Source organism: Primulina tabacum, chromosome 1 (assembly GCF_025594145.1).
Source record: "Primulina tabacum isolate GXHZ01 chromosome 1, ASM2559414v2, whole genome shotgun sequence".
Taxonomy (NCBI): domain Eukaryota; kingdom Viridiplantae; phylum Streptophyta; class Magnoliopsida; order Lamiales; family Gesneriaceae; genus Primulina; species Primulina tabacum.
The window spans coordinates 48,848,141-48,866,956 of NC_134550.1; the positions used below are offsets into that span (position 1 = coordinate 48,848,141).

Sequence of the window (18,816 nt, forward strand, 5' to 3'; positions counted from 1 at the left end):
ACCCTTCTAAGTCATGAGCCACACCCATGGACCCTTGGATTCAATTTTTGCTTTATTACTTTCGTTTTTGACACCTAATTGAACACACCGAGCCATCTCCTAATTTACCCGAGCCACGACCGAGCCACCTTGAGCCAAAACTTAGCCAACCCATCTAGGGACCCTACTGTGCAAGTCCAGCCTGAAAAACCAGCCTTGGCCCACCCAAAACACTTCTGAAATTTGGCCCAAAAACCTACATGTGTTGTGTGTGTGCTTCCTTGTATGTCTAGGACTCCTAACCCAAATAGGACTCTCCCAGCCGAGCCACCACCGAGTCCACACAACCCTAACCTTCCCTGGACCACGCCCAGACCATGCCCAGACCGACCCAGCCCATGGACCCCGCGCACGAGCCACCTGAAGAAGGCAGCAACCTGTGCGTGACTCTTATGATGCAACCCTCACGTTTCTGTTGTTAGCCACCTACCCAACGAGCCAACCCCTGAACCAGCTCCTCAAGCACCCTCTTAGGACCCTTAGGACCTAACCTAGCCCCTACCTAGACCCCCAGGCCGAGCCTCTTCTGCACTGCACCAGCTGCCAACCTGCGCACACCTTGATCACCATTCTCGGGTGGAGTCCTAGCTCCTCCCCTACCCTTGGTCTCGAGTCCTAGCGTGGCTAGGACTCTTCCCTCGACCCATAACAGACCCTAGCCATGCCCTGGTCCAAACCCCCAAGTTCCATGCACCGAACCGAGTTTCTTGACTTGAAAAACAAACACAAACTCACGGTTGTTCTTTGGTTTTCCTATCCTACGGCTCCAGCTTTATTCTTCTCATGTTTGCAGCATTTTTAGTGTGTTTTAAGGCCTCTAAACTTGTGTAAAACTTGCCCCTTAACATCCTAATCATGGCAGCCCTTTCCACAACAATAAAACATGATTTTGGAATCAAATAACACAAGTTTGAAACCTATATGCACATAGTTACGAAATTTGAATTGTGTGTCATGTCTAGGCTTGATCTTTCCTTGAAGCTTCGGCCCTTTCCTCTTAAAATTTGGTGTGTGCAAATTGAAGAGTTGGCGTGAAAACAATGGGAGTTTGGGGTGGGTTTTAATATATATAATAGCTAATTAATCACTAATTAGGCTTAGGATCATTAAACATATAATTAAGCCCATTAGTGTTTAATTAGGATATTTAAAATATTTAAAAAATAATTTTGCTTAACTAAGTTTGTGAATTTATTAGCCGGGTTGCCAAAAAGTTCGTATTTTTGTTGAAAATCCAACACCAATAAAATTTACGTTCCGACGTATAAAATCACCTCGAAACCCTTTATTTTCAAAATTGAGAAAACCATCACCCTTAATTTAAATAATTAAAAACAATTATTTAATAAAAACATTTTCTATTTTTCAGACATCGGTCTTCGTTCCTCGATCGCAACTTGAATAACGTTTAAAAATATATTTTAATGCAACCATATAGAAAAATATAATTTAAACATATCAATATGCACCACATAACTAATTAATGCAATTAAAACATTTAATTAAATTACACAAGGAATTTAATAATTCGTATGCATGTGGTTCCCGTGGACCTTTAAATTTTCGGGGCGTTACAATCTCCCCCCCTTAAATTGAATTTCGTCCTCGAAATTCGCTTATCATCGATAACCCAAAGTTTAGACTTAGTTCTAGTATCCCAAAAATTCACGCTTCTGCTGCGCTACTCTGATAAAACTTAAATTCTAGAATGTCCTTACGTCTCCTTGATCCAATTAAAGTTTTTTTCTAAATATTTATTTTCGAATTGCAACTTAAAAGACCCATAATGACTTAATGTTACGTTGTTACTGTTATAAACTCGAATTTCAACTTTCCTTAAAATTTCCAATATTAAAAGATGTATGACCATATTTATCGTATATTATTTTCCTTATATTATACCCAAAATGTTTATCAACTTATCATATTTCAATCTTAAAATCCCAAACACATCCGCTAACGCTTAGATTTTCAAGCCTACTATCGATTCATCCTTAAAAACACTTGATTAACATTCCTTATAACATTTTAACTAAGATATCTCAAGGTTCTAAATATTCTTTCTAGCCCAAATCATCAAAAATTTCTATCAATTAAACCATCAAATTACCGCTTATTGCTAAATTAGTTCCCAAATTCCTTAACAATTGCAAAAATCAATTCTTAATTTCCTCAAAAATTATCTTAACCGGTCCTTAATTTCAAAAATTCTACGTTTAATCTATAAGTTCTTGGCATTCTTAATTTCTTTCTACTGATTCCCCATAACATAATTTCAAAATTTTAAAACTTATTTATCCAAAAATCAATTCTTATAACCAATCTTACCTTTCATCAAACTTAAAATCCCAATTTATATATTTTCTTATTCCCAAAGTCGTTGCATATCTTTGAATCATCATTCCTTATGAGTAATTCCCAAAATTAATTCAACTAGTAACCACGAATCATAAATATTTTCTTAGAAAACCTACGTGTCCCAAGAGCATTCATAATATTCATGATTAACTTATGGCCCAAAAAGTAGAATGTCAATATTAAAACCGAAAAATCAACATAGTCCATTTCCACCACGAAGCCAACATGCGTTGAAATCAAATAATTTCTTATTTCATATCGGATCACTTATTAAAATTCTAAAGCATATAAAACATTTATCATCATAATGCTATTAAACATGTGACGTGAACATATAAGCCATTTCTTATGCAGGTAACATTATAAAATCATATAAAGCATGTAAAACTCACAGATTGAGACTTGACGACTGATCTTTCCGACGCTGATGGTGGCACAACCCTTTACAGGACCTTTGCTCTGATACCAACTGAAACGTATGCCCTTTTATTGCTTAAAAAGTACTATGAATTTTTTTCTATAAACAATCAATTTTCGGCCATACACATAAACCTCATGAAAATAAAATATTTTCCCCTTTAAAATAAAACATCATCCAACTAGCATTTTAAAATCAAGTGCAATAGTCATAAAATGAAATCGTCAACTGTTTTAGCATCCCTAAAAAGCAATAAGTTTGAAAAGTATAGCCCAAAAAGAAAAACGTCCATACTATAATCTCTCAAAAAGCTCTCAAAACATGAATAAAAAGTCGTAAAATATTTTGAACATAACTTGAAATCATAAATCATAACTAGTGCGGAAAACTAGCGTAGGTTCTCGGGTTATAGCACCTTCAGTCCAGTCAGATCAACAATCAAGACCTCCATAAACATAATCATCATAATCATCTGCATTAATCACACCTAGTTAGTCTAAAGACTCAACACGTCATATCCTTGATAACAAATAATACGTAATACAGTCAACATATAACAGTGAAAAATACTTGTACTTAAATTATCGTTTTCATGAATATGCATAAACTTCAAACATGAACATTTTCGTAAACTTTTTTATCATGCATGAACTTTAAATAGAAACATTTTCATAATGATGCATCAACATTAAGTATAAATATTCTCATGACATGCATCACATAAACCTTAACATTTTCCTTTTTTTTTCCTCAGCATGACGTAACATAAAACATTTTTCATGATCATAAACATTTTTCCTTTTCCTTTTCCTTTTTCTTTGTTGAATTCAGATCGTTAATTGTGACTTTCCTTAACCTTAAAATGTCGATAGATCCATCTACATGAAACCGCAGTACTGGGCGGCGGGGGACACCAGCAACACTCTCACCGGTCAACTGGGCCTTGGTATATCCTCTTTCGAATAGAATACGATCGTCGGGGCTCTCTCTGGGCCTTTTCCCATAAATGGGCTCCCTCTGGGGCCTTTTCCCTCACGATATTCCATTCTTACCGTTACCACATATTCGTAATGATGAAAATACGATCGTCGGGCTCCCACTGGGACCGTCACCCTCACGATATCCCCAACATTATCGAATTAGTCACAATTACTTCACTTCCTTCAACGTTACATTCTCATCACTTTATAAAAATCGTGCATAACATATAATTTTGTTTTGAAACCAAACATGCAACATGTCTTTTAAATGTCTTCCTTAAATCATAAAAATCTCATAGACATTTAAAAATTATAATTTAATCATGAACATTTCATAAACATTTTAAATGACATTTTAACCTCAAAACATTTAAAATAACATTTTGACATATTAAATCATAAACATATAAAATTCTCTAAACATTTAAAATAGTCATTTTAACTTGTAAAATTTCATAAACATTTAAAATAATCATTTTAACATATAAAATTTCTTAAACATCCGTAATCATTAAAAATACTCATGTTAGCACAAAAAACAGCATTCAGGGCACTGCCATGACGTCTACTAATTATTAGGTGTTAAAAGACTGTTTTACCCCTGGACGTGAAACTCCTCGATTTTGACTTTTTCTTGAATTCATTGACTCTAACATGTCACAAATAATTATTTAAGATTACAAGAATTTTTCCATATTTTTATTTGGCTTAAATCGAGAACTTTTAAATTAATCTTTAAATAAGACGTATTAACACGTTTTAATCCCGAATTAAACCAAACCTTAATATAAAATTTCCAAATTAAAAACTTAGACTTATAATAATTATTTAAGTTTAAATACAATTTTTCATAATTTTATAAAGCTTAAACTAAGCGTTTCAATTAACTCGTTAATTAGCGTTTCGTGCGGCGATTAAATCCTGAATAAATCCAAAACTCATTATTTAGATCCTAAATTTTAAACATAACATTTTTAAGATTTATTCTACCCTTCCAAGTCATGATCCACACCCGTGGACCCTTGGATTCATTTTTAGCTTTATTATTTTTGTTTTTGACACCTTATTGAACACACCGAGCCATCTCCTAATTTACCCCAGCCACGCCCAAGCCACCTTGAGCCAAAACTTAGCCAACCCATCTAAGGACCCTACTGTGCAAGCCCAGCCTGAAAAACAAGCATTGGCCCACCCAAAACACTTCTGAAACTTGGCCCATAAACCTACATGTGTTGTGTGTCTAGGACACCTAACCCAACTAGGACTCTCCCAGTCGAGCCACCACCGAGCTCACACGACCCTAACCTTTCCTGGACCATGCCCAGATCGACCCAGCCCCTGGACCCCGCGCACGAGCCACCTGAAGAAGGCAGCAACCTGTGCGTGACTCTTATGATGCAACCCTCACGTTTCTGTTGTTAGCCACCTACCCAACGAGCCAACCCCTGAACCAGCTCCTCAGGCAACCTCTTAGGACCCTTAGGACCTAACCTAGCCCCTGCCCAGACCCCCAGGCCGAGCCTCTTCTGCACTGCACCAGCTGCCAACCTGCGCACACCTTGATCACCATTCTCGGATGGAGTCCTAGCTTGCTAGGACTCCTCCCCTACCCTTGGTCTCGAGTCCTAGCGTGGCTAGGACTCTTCCCTCGACCCATAACAGACCCTGGCCATACCCTGGTCCCAACCCCCAAGTTCCATGCACCGAACCGAGTTTCTTGACTTGAAAAACAAACACAAACTCATGGTTGTTCTTTGGTTTTCCTATCCTAGGGCTCCAGCTTTATTCTTCTCATGTTTGCAGCGTTTTTATTGTGTTTTAAGGCCTCTAAACTTGTATAAAACTTGCCCCTTAACATCCTAATTCATGGCAGCCCTTTCCACAACAATAAAACATGATTTTGGAATCAAATAACACAAGTTTGAAACCTATATGCACATAGTTACGAAATTTGAATTGTGTGTCATGTTTTCTTTCAAATCCTGATCAAATAAATATTATGATGTGATAGATGTTTGAAAGAAAGAAATATGGCGTGCCTTTGCGTATTTTACGCACGATTATTCGTTGCCGATAGCGAAGAACGGCGACGGCAACCTAGGCTTGATCTTTCCTTGAAGCTTCGGCCCTTTCCTCTTAAAATTTGGTGTGTGCAAATTGAAGAGTTGGCGTGAAAACAATGGGAGTTTGGAGTGGGTTTTAATATATATAATAGCTAATTAATCACTAATTAGGCTTAGGCTCATTAAACATATAATTAGGCCCATTAGTGTTTAATTAGGATATTTAAAATATTTAAAAAATAATTTAGCTTAACTATGTTTTTGAATTTATTAGCCGGGTTGCCAAAAAGTTCGTATTTTTGTTGAAAATCCAACATTGATAAAATTTACGTTTCGACGTATAAAATCACCTCGAAACCCTTTATTTTCAAAATTGAGAAAAGCATCACCCTTAATTTAAATAATTAAAAACAATTATTTAATAAAAATATTTTCTATTTTTCAGCCATCGGTCTCCGTTCCTCGATCGCAACTTGAATAACGTTTAAAAATATATTTTAATGCAACCATGTAGAAAAATATAATTTAAACATATCAATATGCACCACATAATTAATTAATGCAATTAAAACATTTAATTAAAATACACAAGGAATTTAATAATTCGTATGCATGTGGTTCGCGTGGACCTTTAAATTTTCGGGGCGTTACAAGTAAGAAATGCGCAGATTTCGTGAGTCTATCTAAGATTATCCATATTCTATCATGACCTTGTCTCGACTTGGGTATACCAACTACAAAATCCATGGAAATATGTTCCCATTTCTATTCCGGGATTCCTAATGGTTGAAGAAGTCCACCAGGTCTCTGGTGTTCTTCTTTGACTTGTTGGCACACGTGACATTTAGAAACAAATATTGCCACGTCCTTCTTCATTCCACTCCACCAGAAATTTTTCTTCAAGTCTTTGTACATCTTGCTACTGCCAGGATGGACTGAAAATTTCGACTTATGTGCCTCAGATATTACTTCTTGTCGAAGGTTATCGATGTCTGGTACGCACAATCGTCCTTTCATCCACAAGATTCCTTTGTTATCCGTCTCGAAATCTGGTGATTTCCCTTCTTTAGCTTGCTCTTTTAGTTTCACCAAAGCGGAATCTCTATCTTGACTTATCTTGATTGTCTCTCGAAGACATGGTTGTGCTGAAAGTGATGTCAGGATCACGTTACTCATATTCTTTCGACTTAAAGCATCTGCTACCTTGTTGGCTTTGCCTGGATGGTAGTTTATCATCAAGTCGTAATCTTTCATGAGTTCAATCTACCGTCTTTGTCTCATATTTAGTTCTTTTTGAGTGAACAAATACTTGAGGCTTTGATGATCGGTGAATATCTCACATCTAGCACCATATAAATATTATCTCCAAATCTTCAGTGCAAATATCAATGCTGCAAGCTCGAGGTCATGTGTTGGGTAATTCTGTTCATACGGCTTTAACTGCCTTGACGCGTATGCAATCACCCTTCCCTCTTGCATGAGTACACATCCTAAACCTCCTTGAGACGCATCATTGTAGATGGTGAAGTCCTTGCCTTCCATAGGTAATACCAACACTGGCGTGGAGGTGAGCTTTTTCTTCAAAGTCTCGAAGCTTTTCTCACAATCTTCACTCCATTGAAATTTAGAGTTCTTCTGTGTGAGCTTGGTGAGGGGTATGGCTATTGAAGATAATCCTTCAAAAAATTTTCGATAATAGCCTGGTAGTCCCAAGAAGTTTCGAATTTCTGTCACATTCTTTGGTCTAGGCCAATCTGATATTGCCTCTACTTTCTTAGGGTCCACAGATACTCCTGCTGCTGATATTATGTGTCCTAAGAATGTGACGCTCTCTAGCCAAAATTCGCATTTCTTGAACTTGGCGTACAGTTCTTTTTCTCTCAGCGTCTGGAGGGTTAGGCGTAGATGTTCTTTGTGGTCTTCTTCGCTTGACGAATACACTAGAATGTCGTCGATGAATACCACAACAAACTTGTCAAGAAACGGTTTAAACACTCTATTCATGAGATCCATGAATACTGCCGGAGCATTTGTTAATCCGAACGGCATCACCATGAACTCATAATGTCCATACCTTGTTCGGAAGGCTGTCTTCGGAATATCGTCCGTCTTGACCTTGAGTTGGTGGTAGCCTGACCTTAAGTCGAGCTTGGAAAAGACCGTAGCTCCTTGAGTTGGTCAAACAAGTCATCTATCCTTGGAAGTGGGTATTTATTCTTGATTGTGATCTTATTCAGTTCTCTGTAATCGATACATAATCTCATGCTTCCATCCTTCTTTTTAACAAATAGTACAGGAGCTCCCCACAGAGATGCACTTGGTCGGATTTGCTTCTTATCCAACAATTCTTGAAGTTGTTCTTTGAGTTCTTTCCACTCTTCCGGAGCCATTCGGTATGGTGCTTTTGAGATTGGTGTAGCATTGGGCACTAAATTAATCTCAAATTCTACTTCGCGGTCAGGAAGTTCGCCAGGGAGTTCTTCAGGAAATACATCCGGAAACTCTTGTACTACTGGAATCTCTTCTAGCGTAAGTGTGGTTTCTTTCTTTACCTATAGCTAAGTAAACTTTTTCTCCACTTTTCATGGCTTTCCAAGTTTGAGAAGCAGAAAGAAGAGTCTTTCGTTCTTTTGTCTTACCATGAAATAAAAGTTTCTCTTGGTGTGGAGTTTGGATGGTTACCGTCTTTCCATGGCAGTCTACTAAAGCATGATTCTTGGCTAACCAATCCATTCCAAGAATTACATCGAATTCCACTATGTTTAGTTGAATTAGGTTTGCCTTGAAATTCTGATCTTCTATGAGAACACTAATATCCCGATATAGAGTGCGAGTTTCTAAAATTCGGTTTGCAGGAGTTTCTACTCTATATGGTTCTTCTAAGTTATCAGGCTTAGCTCCTAACTTCTTGGCAAATCTCTTAGACATGAATGAATGTGTAGCACCACAATCAAATAACACATACGCAGGCATATCATTGATTATAATGGTACCTGCTACGACATCATTTGAGTTGTCAGCCTCTTCTTGAGTAATAGCATAGACTCGAGCATTTGGCTTGTTCTCCTTAGGCTTGTTTGGAGTTTTTCTGCCTGCTGGACCATCCCTTAGATCTGGAAAAGGACATTGAGCAATGCAGTGGCCCATCTTTCCAAACGGAAACAAGCTCCAGAATTCTTACGGCATTCATCAGTGTGAGTGAACCCACAATTTTGGCACTTGACTCCTTCTTTGGTTGACGGAGAAGAAGTGGTTCCTTTAGCTGGAGCACTGGTGAATTGATTGCTTGAAAACCTATGCCTCTTGAATTGTTGGCCCGATTGGTATTGACTTGATTGAGGACGTTTGAGTTTGTTCTCACCTTCACGCCTCTTGATGTCATTCTCAGCCCTGATGGCGGCTCCCATCAATTCATCAAAAATGTTGGGCTCGATAACGGCAAGGGCAGATTGAATATGGCTGTTCAATCCCTTCTTGAAGCGATGCATCTTCAAGGCCTCGTCTCCCATGATGGTTGGTGAGTAAGTTCCCAATGAGCGGAACTTGGATGAATACTCCACCACTGTCATGTTTGGTTCTTGAACCAAGCTTTCAAATTCTGACAGCTTCTGCACTCGAACTGCTGTCGGGAAGTACTGCTTCAGAAAAGCCTCTCGGAACCTTTGCCAAGTGATAGGTCCCGCCCTTACCATAGCTGGTGAGACTCCTTTCCACCATTTGGCTGTTTTATCCACAAGAAAAGGTGTAATCACATCTATCTTGATCCCTTGTGGAACCTCAAGTAGTCGAAGATGGTTCTCCACATCCTTCATCCAATTCTGTCCGACTTCAGGATCGGAGCTTCCATCGAAGTTAAGGACTCTTGCTCTTCGGAGGGACTCATAATGCTGCTTAGCCCCATTCTGAGCTGGAGGTGGTGGCGGTGACTGGTTAGCATTAGGGTTCACTAACCCTTGTAGCGTGGTTGCCACAATCGTGGCTATAGCCATCAAGTCCACCTGACTGAGGCCAACTGCTGGTGGTGGTTGTGGGGGTTGTTGTGCATCTTCATCATTGCGGTTGTTGTTGCGGTTTCCATATCAAGGATTGCGATTGTTTCTAACTGGTTGTCCGTCCATTTCCTATAATTAAGAAAGTTCTAAGGTTGATGGCACAATAGAGACTAAACAAAGGAAGCAAAATGATTGAGTAATTGCTCAAAATTAAATATGAAACCAATGGATAGAAATAAATTTTTATTGATTTATCAAGAAAGTGCAATTACAAATAACCTTTGAAAATGCTAACAAAATGCAAATAGAACAAGTGCTATTACAAAAAGCTACTACTTAATGTCTAATCTATCACTTCTCCTAATCCCAATCCATAGGATCCTCTTCGACTTCTTCATCTTCTTCGGAATCCTCCTCAGGTTCGTCTTCATGGTTGGCTATTACTGCTTCTAGATGTTCAATAGGACCATGCAGAACTGCATTCTGGTCGCTAAGAACTTCAACATTGTCCTGCAGCTCTTGAATCTGAGCATCAGTCTGTTCACTATACTGGTTATGCTGGTGCACTAGTTGGTGATTTTGATCCTTGAGTATTTGGATCTTCTCAACTAATGTATCACGTAACTCGATGAACTCTGCCACAGTCTCTTGGGAGGTTTCAAACTCTTCTTGAGTTCTCCTATTTCTCTCTTCTGCCTCATGCAGATAATGAGCATAAAGTTGAACATCACCTCTTAAGTGTTCTGCTCGACGCTCTAATTCATCTTTGTCCAGCTCTAGGCAGTAGTTATGTTCCTTGAGTTTCTCTAGATTCCTCTCTAAGCTCTTAATGTAATTACTCTGGTCAATCATATCCTACATCCAAAACATGGAAGAGAATGTTCAGAATTGATCTCAAGAATACAGGTCGAGTTATAGACGAATACTGGAATGAATAAAATCAGTACTGCCTATACCTTTAATAGAAGAAATAGCTCAAAAATTTTCTGTCTCAGAATTTCGTGAAAAATTTACTAAAAATACTTCACATTATGAACATGAAGCTTACCAAATTTGGTGCAAAAATAATGAACCGTTTGGAAATGAAAATTCCTCAAAATTTCAAAAATTTGAAAATTTTTGCGGAAATCATGATATCCCTATCTAAACGAAAGATTTTGGGGTTCGTCGGTGGTGCTGGAACAAAATTTTGATTCTAGGTTAGGTTCTCCTCGTCGAGAGCTTTCCAACGCATACTTTTAATAGTAAAAATTCCTTCTTGATCAAAAGTTATGGCCGTTTGAAGTTTGCGCGAAAAACACCTCAACTTCCATGCCATTTGCAAAGTCTACTGCATGCGCTTGCTGGAATTCGCAGTCTACTGCAATTCTGATGCTACTACAATCAGTTTGTTGCTTTTCCAGCACTGTCTGCTGCTTTTCAGCACTGTTGGAACTAGTCTGCTGCATTCCAAGTCTAATGACCAGGTCTTCTGCATTCAGATCTACTGATTTCTATCTGCTGGTTCTGGTCCCAGACTACTGGTTTTAATACTACTGTTTTTTTGTTATCTGCTGGTTCCGGTCTACTGGTTCCGATCTACCGATTTTGGCCTACTGATTTTGGCCTACTAAAATATTTTTTTTTCTACTTATTTCAGTAGTCTATTACAGTAGCTTATTTTCAGTAGTCTATTACAGTAGTTTATTTTCAGTAGTCTATCTCAGTAACTTTCAGGACTTATTTTCAGAAGTCTATAAGAACTTATTATTTCTAGTTCCTCCTCCCCAGAATATGAAACCTGATTTGCTCTGATACCACTTCAATGTCACGCCCCGAGACGGGGGATGGTCGACACCGACGTTGCTCTCAAATTTACATTCGAAAACAACAAGCCTCAGAAGTACAAAATTCAGAAACCAGTCTTTTTATTCATAAATACTGAATATCCCAATGTCTGGTACAAACTCAAATGTTTTACAGCGGAAATGTAAAACCGAACATAATACTGTCTTAACAGATGCAGCGGAATCTAATTACATAAATAAGAACTGAGAAAAATAATGGTCTTCTTCACCAGCCCCAGAACTGATGTTGTTCTTCTTCTTCTAACAATTCTTCATCGCTCTTATCTGAGATGGATTTGGTGGGTGAGTGATATGGTTGTCACTCAGTAAGCGGAGGCGGGAATAACTCCCAGTTTTCGAAAACATTTTCATACAGAAACAGTAATATGAATAATATACAGAAATTCTTATTTTCATAACAGAAATCAGTATTCAGTATTCCGAAATCAGTAATCAGTAATCAGTAATTTAACAAGTAAGCACTGAGCACGTTCGTGAATTTCATGGCTAAACTGATGTCAGTCCCCTATATGTTCTCTCCTCTAAGGGGTGAGGCCAGTAATCAGTAATCAGTAATGTTCAGAATATATATTCCTACCATTAGTTCACTAAGTTTCAGTGCTTCAAAAATCAGAAATCAAAAATACTTAAAATAGGAATTGTCAAACCGATTTCAAGATATTTATACATAGCCCACTTACCGTAATTTGCTTAAAGAATTTCGGTTGAAGTCTGAAAATATGCTTGCCTCGCTATTGGATTTTACAGCTTCGAAAAATGCACTCTCTTAGCTTTAATTTCAAGTGATAACTCAAGATTTTGGTAACATCAATTTCAGAGATTGAGGGTGCTATTTATAGGCCAAAATCTGACTGTTAGCCTTCCAATTAATGACCATAATATGCCATTAACAGTCTTTATTCCATGTTAAATGCTTCAATTACAAGTCCTGAGCAGAACCAGTAGCTATCTACTGGAATCTCGCTACTGAACTCTTCTGCTGCTGGATTCTGTCTGCTGGATTTTGTCTGCTGGAAAATACCATCTTCTGAAATCTAAGTTGCTGCTGGAATTGTTAGCTTCTGCTGAAATTTGCTAGCTGCTGCTACTGCTGGAATTTCAGGTTCTCACACATAATATGCGGAAAAATGCAAGGTCCTCGGGTTATTATGTGCACCCCCAGCTCTACCTACTCAATCTTTAGCGTCTCCATTCTCCACATCCTCGTGATCACCTACATCAATCACACCTAATGAGCCTAAAGACTCAACACTCCTGAACCGTAATAACAAGTACAAATACATATCAAGCAACAGTAAAAAGTACTGTAATCAATATAATTTTCATTATCTTCAAAAGTATAAATATAAGCGTAAACATAATCGTTTCAAATCATGTCATATCATATCAACATATGCGTGTTCATTTTTCATTATTGAATTCAGATGATTAGTTTTGACTTTCGTATTAGATCTAAGTCGATGGATTCATTTATGTATAACCGCGGTACCCGGAGGCGGGAACATCAGTGACAGTTTTACCCATCAACTAAGCTTTGCCTTACGTGTTCGTGTTTGTGTTCGTATTAGTCACAACCAACTAACTTCTTTCGGAAACATGTCATCATATTCATCACATGTAAAACTCATGCATATACATATATTTCCTTAAAACCAAGCATGCAACGTGTTTCTAACATTAATAAAAAAATCAATGTTCAATATCAACATATACATTTTAAATATGCATGAACAGTTGTCAGGGCACTACCAGGATTACAAACGTACTTAGTTGCAAAACTGACCTGTTCCTAATCACACTTATTGAACGCCTTAAAAACATATTTGTAACCATTTTTTAGACGTAAACTCGAGCTCAAATCTTAACTTCTATAATTCGCTTAAAACTTAGATCGGAGTCCTCGTTTTACTCTGAACTTAACCAAACTTAAACCATATTTCAAAGGCTCCTAACCAAACCCTATATAACCCAATTAAACTGTCAACAACCTTGAACATAATGACATATCAAAACCCAAAACAAATCATGCTCATCAAAATCAAATACTCTCAAGTGCAGGACTAGCGCCTAGGCGCTGGATGAGTAGCGTTGCGGCGCTTGTAAGCGCCTAGGCGCCATGCATCAACGCTGAGGTGCTACAAGAGCCGAAGCTCAAGCGCTGAGGCGCTGAAAGGGCAGCGCAGCGGGGCTAATCCTGCGGGCATAAACCCTAATTTTCCACCTCAAATCCAAACCATCATACGCTCACTCGACTTGGACTAGACTCGAACCAACCTATCCTAGACCACAACCAAACCTTCCTGCACTGCCCCAGCCATGACCTCAACCCCATGCCCTTGAATACATGAACCGCCCAAACTCTCCAAAACCGGTCACGAACAGGGGAATCGATCGATTCTCATACCAACACAATCCAGCTACGGTCTCAACACTTAGAACTCCTCTAAACCTTCTATAAATCGTCCCCCGCCAACAAAGCTGGCAGCCCCTTCAACCATAACCATAAACGTGAGAAATCAAGTGAAGAAACCTCATATTTTTTGTGTAAAAGCCGTGTAAATTCGGTTCATAACGGTAGATCGATAAAATATCATGCATAAACATTCAACATACAAAATTTGATGTGATTGATGAGAAAAATGGGTATATGGCGTGCCTTAATGCAAAAACGTATGCAAAACGATGACCAACGGAGCGAGGGACGAACACCAGAGAGACGGGATGGAGTTTCTATGAAAATCTCTTGAGAAAGTGGAGCAAGGATGCTGCTGGAACTCACGAGAGGCTACTGGACTTTGTGTGGTGCGGCCGAGTGTGTGTGTGGTGAGAAGAGATTAGGGTTTTGGGGGTAGGGTTTGATATTATAATAAGTATATAATGGACCCATAATTAAAATTAATGAGGATGAGTAGGAGTCTAGGCCCAAAATATAATAAAATAGGCCCACCAAGCACAATAACACACTTGTAAAATATTTCGTTTAAATTCATTTTGAAAAATATTACCCGAACCCTCAAAAAGTCATCCGCTTTGCAAAAAATCGCCTACTGCTTTAAAATACGACTCAATGCGTAAAAATACCTTAAAAACCCATTTTCGAAAATTCCACAAAAATTCACCATATATTAAATAATTTAAAATATTTATTTAATAAAAACATTTTTCCTTAACTGTTCCCGATCTCTGTTCCTCGTTCGAGCGTGGAATACTGCTAAAAACCTAGTTAAATGAAATCTAGTAATTCATGAAATAAAAAGCACATATTCATGTCATAAACATGCATTTAAAAATCATTAAATAAACATTTTAATAAAAACTTTAGATTCACATGCAGTCGGGTGGGATTGTAATTGTTATATGTAGGCTTGTCAAATTGGGTCAGGCCCGTCGGGTCGGCCCGCCCCGCCATAAAAATTGAGCGGGTTGGGTTGATAAAATAGCAGCCCGTTTGGAGGCGGGCCAAACGGGCTGGCCCGCCAAATTAGGGTGGAATTTTATATTTTTAAGTTTTATATAAAAATTCCTATTTCTTCCTTATTTTTTCTCATGTGCCTAACTTCAATCAATATGATAAAATCTCTATGCTTCTATTTTTTTTGAAGATGTTATACTCTCTAGTCTCCTCCCTTTTTTTAATGTTTAACTCGAATTAATCCAGAATTATCGAAATAATATAGTAAATAAAGTAATTATGTGTATTGTTGAACACATAATATTTTTTGAAATTTGCATCCGTCTGTTTTCTCGACTTTGTGTTATCTTCCAATGTTTCTCACTTTTTAAGAAAATGTGGATGGTAAGAGCTAGGTGCCTTGTGCGGACAAACCCTTAAAATCGTTAATTTTTGTTTTCTTGTGATGACAAACCCTTAAGAAACTGGAGAAAGTGTATACTAAAAAAGATTTGGAATTCACATTTAAAGGTTTCATTGTATTTACGGTTGGTGATATTACATGAGTTAATTTTTAGTACATGTGTATGATGAAATCTTGTGTGAATTAGAATAAGCATTTTATTTTTTTATGGATTATGTTGATTGTTGTATGCTTTTAATGTCTTATTTCAATGTTTTTAAGTTTTTATGAAACTATTTGACTGAAATATATTTTTCTTCTATGTTTATTTTAATATTGTTCAGTATTTTTTTTAAAAAAAATAATAAGCGGGTTGTCCCGCCTAACCCGCGCCCCAAGGTGGGTTGGGCTGGGTTGGCCATTTAGAGGCCCGCCACTGGCCCGCCCCGCCCCGCCTAATGGCGGGTTGCGGCGGGTGGCGGGCTGGCCCGCCCTGCTAGCCCATTTTGACATGTATAGTTATACGGCATCGTTCCTTTAGAGAAGTAAAAATTAGTGACTGAATCAGTAAACCATGGAATGTAGATAAATCTCAATGCCTAGACCAAGTTATGTTTATGTTTATGCTTATGATATATGATATGCAATATGTTATGCATGATATGATTTTGTTCGAAGATCATGTGTATTTTTTTATGTATGTGATCGAACGTTGACTTTGTTTGCTGAGATTGGAAGTAGGTCTGGTCGATTGGTGACTTCCTTTTTGGATTAGTCAACACTAAAATTTTATCTATAAAAGGCTACAAGAGACGGCGCAATGCTGCCTACGCACTAATTAGTTTCCGATGTCGAAACTTCTCCGGTTATAGCTCTGTCTTTATTCGGATTCCGCTTGAAACTAGTCTCGTCTTTGTTGCTTTTCTAAGAAGTTCCTATAAATAGAAATTCCCACTCTCTTTCTTCTAGTCGAACAGCCCCCACTTATTGAGAGACGGTCATATCACTCACCCGTTATTTTACCCTTCCAGATAAGTCAGAAGAGGAAATCGAGGAAGATGAACAAGATCAGTTTTGGGCTTGATAATAAGATGAATCAAGAAGTTTATTTTATTTTTCGCTTATTTAAGTATTTTATTTCCCGTTGTAAATGATTCCGCATATTTTTATCGTTTTAAAAATCTACGTTGTAAAGACAATTTTATAATTGATTAAATATGCACTTTCTTTGAAAAATATTGACTGGAGCGTCAGGATGGTTACGCCAGATTACCATCTGGCGCCCCACTAATGATCTCATTTTAGCAGATATTTCCAGAGCCAAGGAGAACCTTTTCTTGAAAGAATATAACACGACTCGGTGGAATTGTCCACATATTTCGCATCCATTTTTATCTAGTCACATGGGTCAAGGGTCAAATTTTTTGTTGCTTTTATTTTAAAACCGGTATTGTGACACATGACATGCCTGTGCTTAGAGGTGTAACAAATCAAGTCGGTTCACGAGTTTTTTAAACTGACTTGAAAAATATTTGAGTTGTATTCGAACTATTGAATTCTAGCTGAACTCGAACATGTTTGAACGTTTTTTCATGTCGAAATCAATCACAAATTTTTTTGTTTGGTTTCGTGGGTCGCTCGCGAGCTTTAGTATCATTAATATAATATAATAATATACTAAATAAATAAATTTCGAGCCTTTCGAGTACTTATTTTCGAGTAATAATTCAAATAATTCGTGAACATGTTCGAATCTTTCGAGCAGAACTCAAACTCGAGCTATAATTCAACCAAATTCGAGCAAAAAAGTTGCAAAATTTTCGAACTTCGAATCGAGCTCGAAAATTTTGTGTCAAACGATGCTATTAGTTATTATTTTATTTTTTATAATAACAATTTTGATTGAACTAATCGCTCATAATTAATACGTTTAATTATAATAAAATAATTTTGTCGTACGTGTGTAGTCTATATATGATCAATTGCGTGCTATAAATTCATTAGATTCAAACTAACGAGTAATTCTGAAAATCTGCTTTTTTATTGACACGTGTCTAGTGTAGTAAATAATTTATTAACAAAATGAGTAGATGATATTTTGGAGAAAATTTTGCGAGATTGCGGTAATTGTGTTTTGAGGATGGAAAATATTAGAATGGAATATTTTTAGAGAAAATAATAATTGGGAGATGTTTTTGGGTATTTAGCTAAGTTTTCCGACAGCATCATATATAATAATAGTAATTAAATACATCCTTTGCACGTCTCTAAAAATATCATACAAAAAACTTTTGTTATAAGAATTATTCAAGTAACCCATAAATCATAATTAAATTATTTTAAAAAATAGAATAAAATTAAAAAGGGTACATTTTAGCAAATTCTGGGTTATAAACATGCATATATATATATATATATATATATATATATAACAAATATCCTTGGTTTATAAAAAAGCTTTAATTTGTTCATAAGTTTCCAATTAATTTCAAGCAAAAACTTGTGTGAGACGGTCTCATGGGTCGTATTTTGTGAGACGGATCTCTTATTTTGGTCATCCATGAAAAAATATTAATTTTTATTCTAAAAGTAATAGTTTTTATTGTGAATATCGGTAGGATTGACCCGTCTCGTCTCACAATAGACATATTCTTAATTTCTTGGAAAGTTTCAAGATAAATCAAATCAGGACCGATTATAAGAATTAACAATCCAAAGAAATTTCTGGTTGATTAATTCAGGGACACATACATTTGATTTTTTTTTCTTCAAATTAATAATTTACGAACAAAGTCGATTCTCGGTTGTATCCATTCATTAATTAAAAAAAAAAGAAGATGAATTCGAAAACGCAAACTAGGATTCAGACATGTATTATGAATCATGCATGCACAAATTTTGACCCGCAATTAAAAGTAACATCACACGTATCATCTATAACAATGGTGTAACTGTGCACTGGATTCGTCAAGAACGGAGGCAAGTGCACCAGCAGGTCACACACGCACACATCATCCACCTCCTTTAGCCACCGGCAGCACTTCGTCTCAGCCGGCACGTCCTCCACGGGTCGACGCCTCGAGTATCTGTGTTCGTGGTGGTGCCGTAACGTGTCCACGGATGGCGGGGAAGACGGTGTATAAACCACCAACGTGCAGGCGTGGCTCACCAACGCCAACTGAGATGCGCAGAGCGGTGAAGGGGCGGCATCTGTAGACGGTGATGTCTTCGGGGGAAGCGGAACCCATTGGCTCTCTGCGTTTGGGTGAAGCGTCAGAAGGATAAGGAACATTAGTAACTTGAGATTGATGGAGGCGGTATCCAT

General features: G+C 37.5%; 1 protein-coding gene across 1 annotated transcript; it reads right to left on the minus strand.

Annotated features, from left to right (window-relative positions):
* Positions 1-18,372: 18,372 nt before the first annotated feature.
* On the minus strand, positions 18,373-18,816 carry LOC142511060 (uncharacterized). The gene has a single exon (XM_075619635.1). The coding sequence runs from the start codon at positions 18,814-18,816 to the stop codon at positions 18,373-18,375; it is 444 nt and encodes a 147-aa protein (XP_075475750.1).

Bases quoted from the DNA above. Each gene is read 5' to 3' on its own strand.
- LOC142511060 (XM_075619635.1), bottom strand. From the start codon at position 18,816: ATGGATACCGCCTCCATCAATCTCAAGTTACTAATGTTCCTTATCCTT.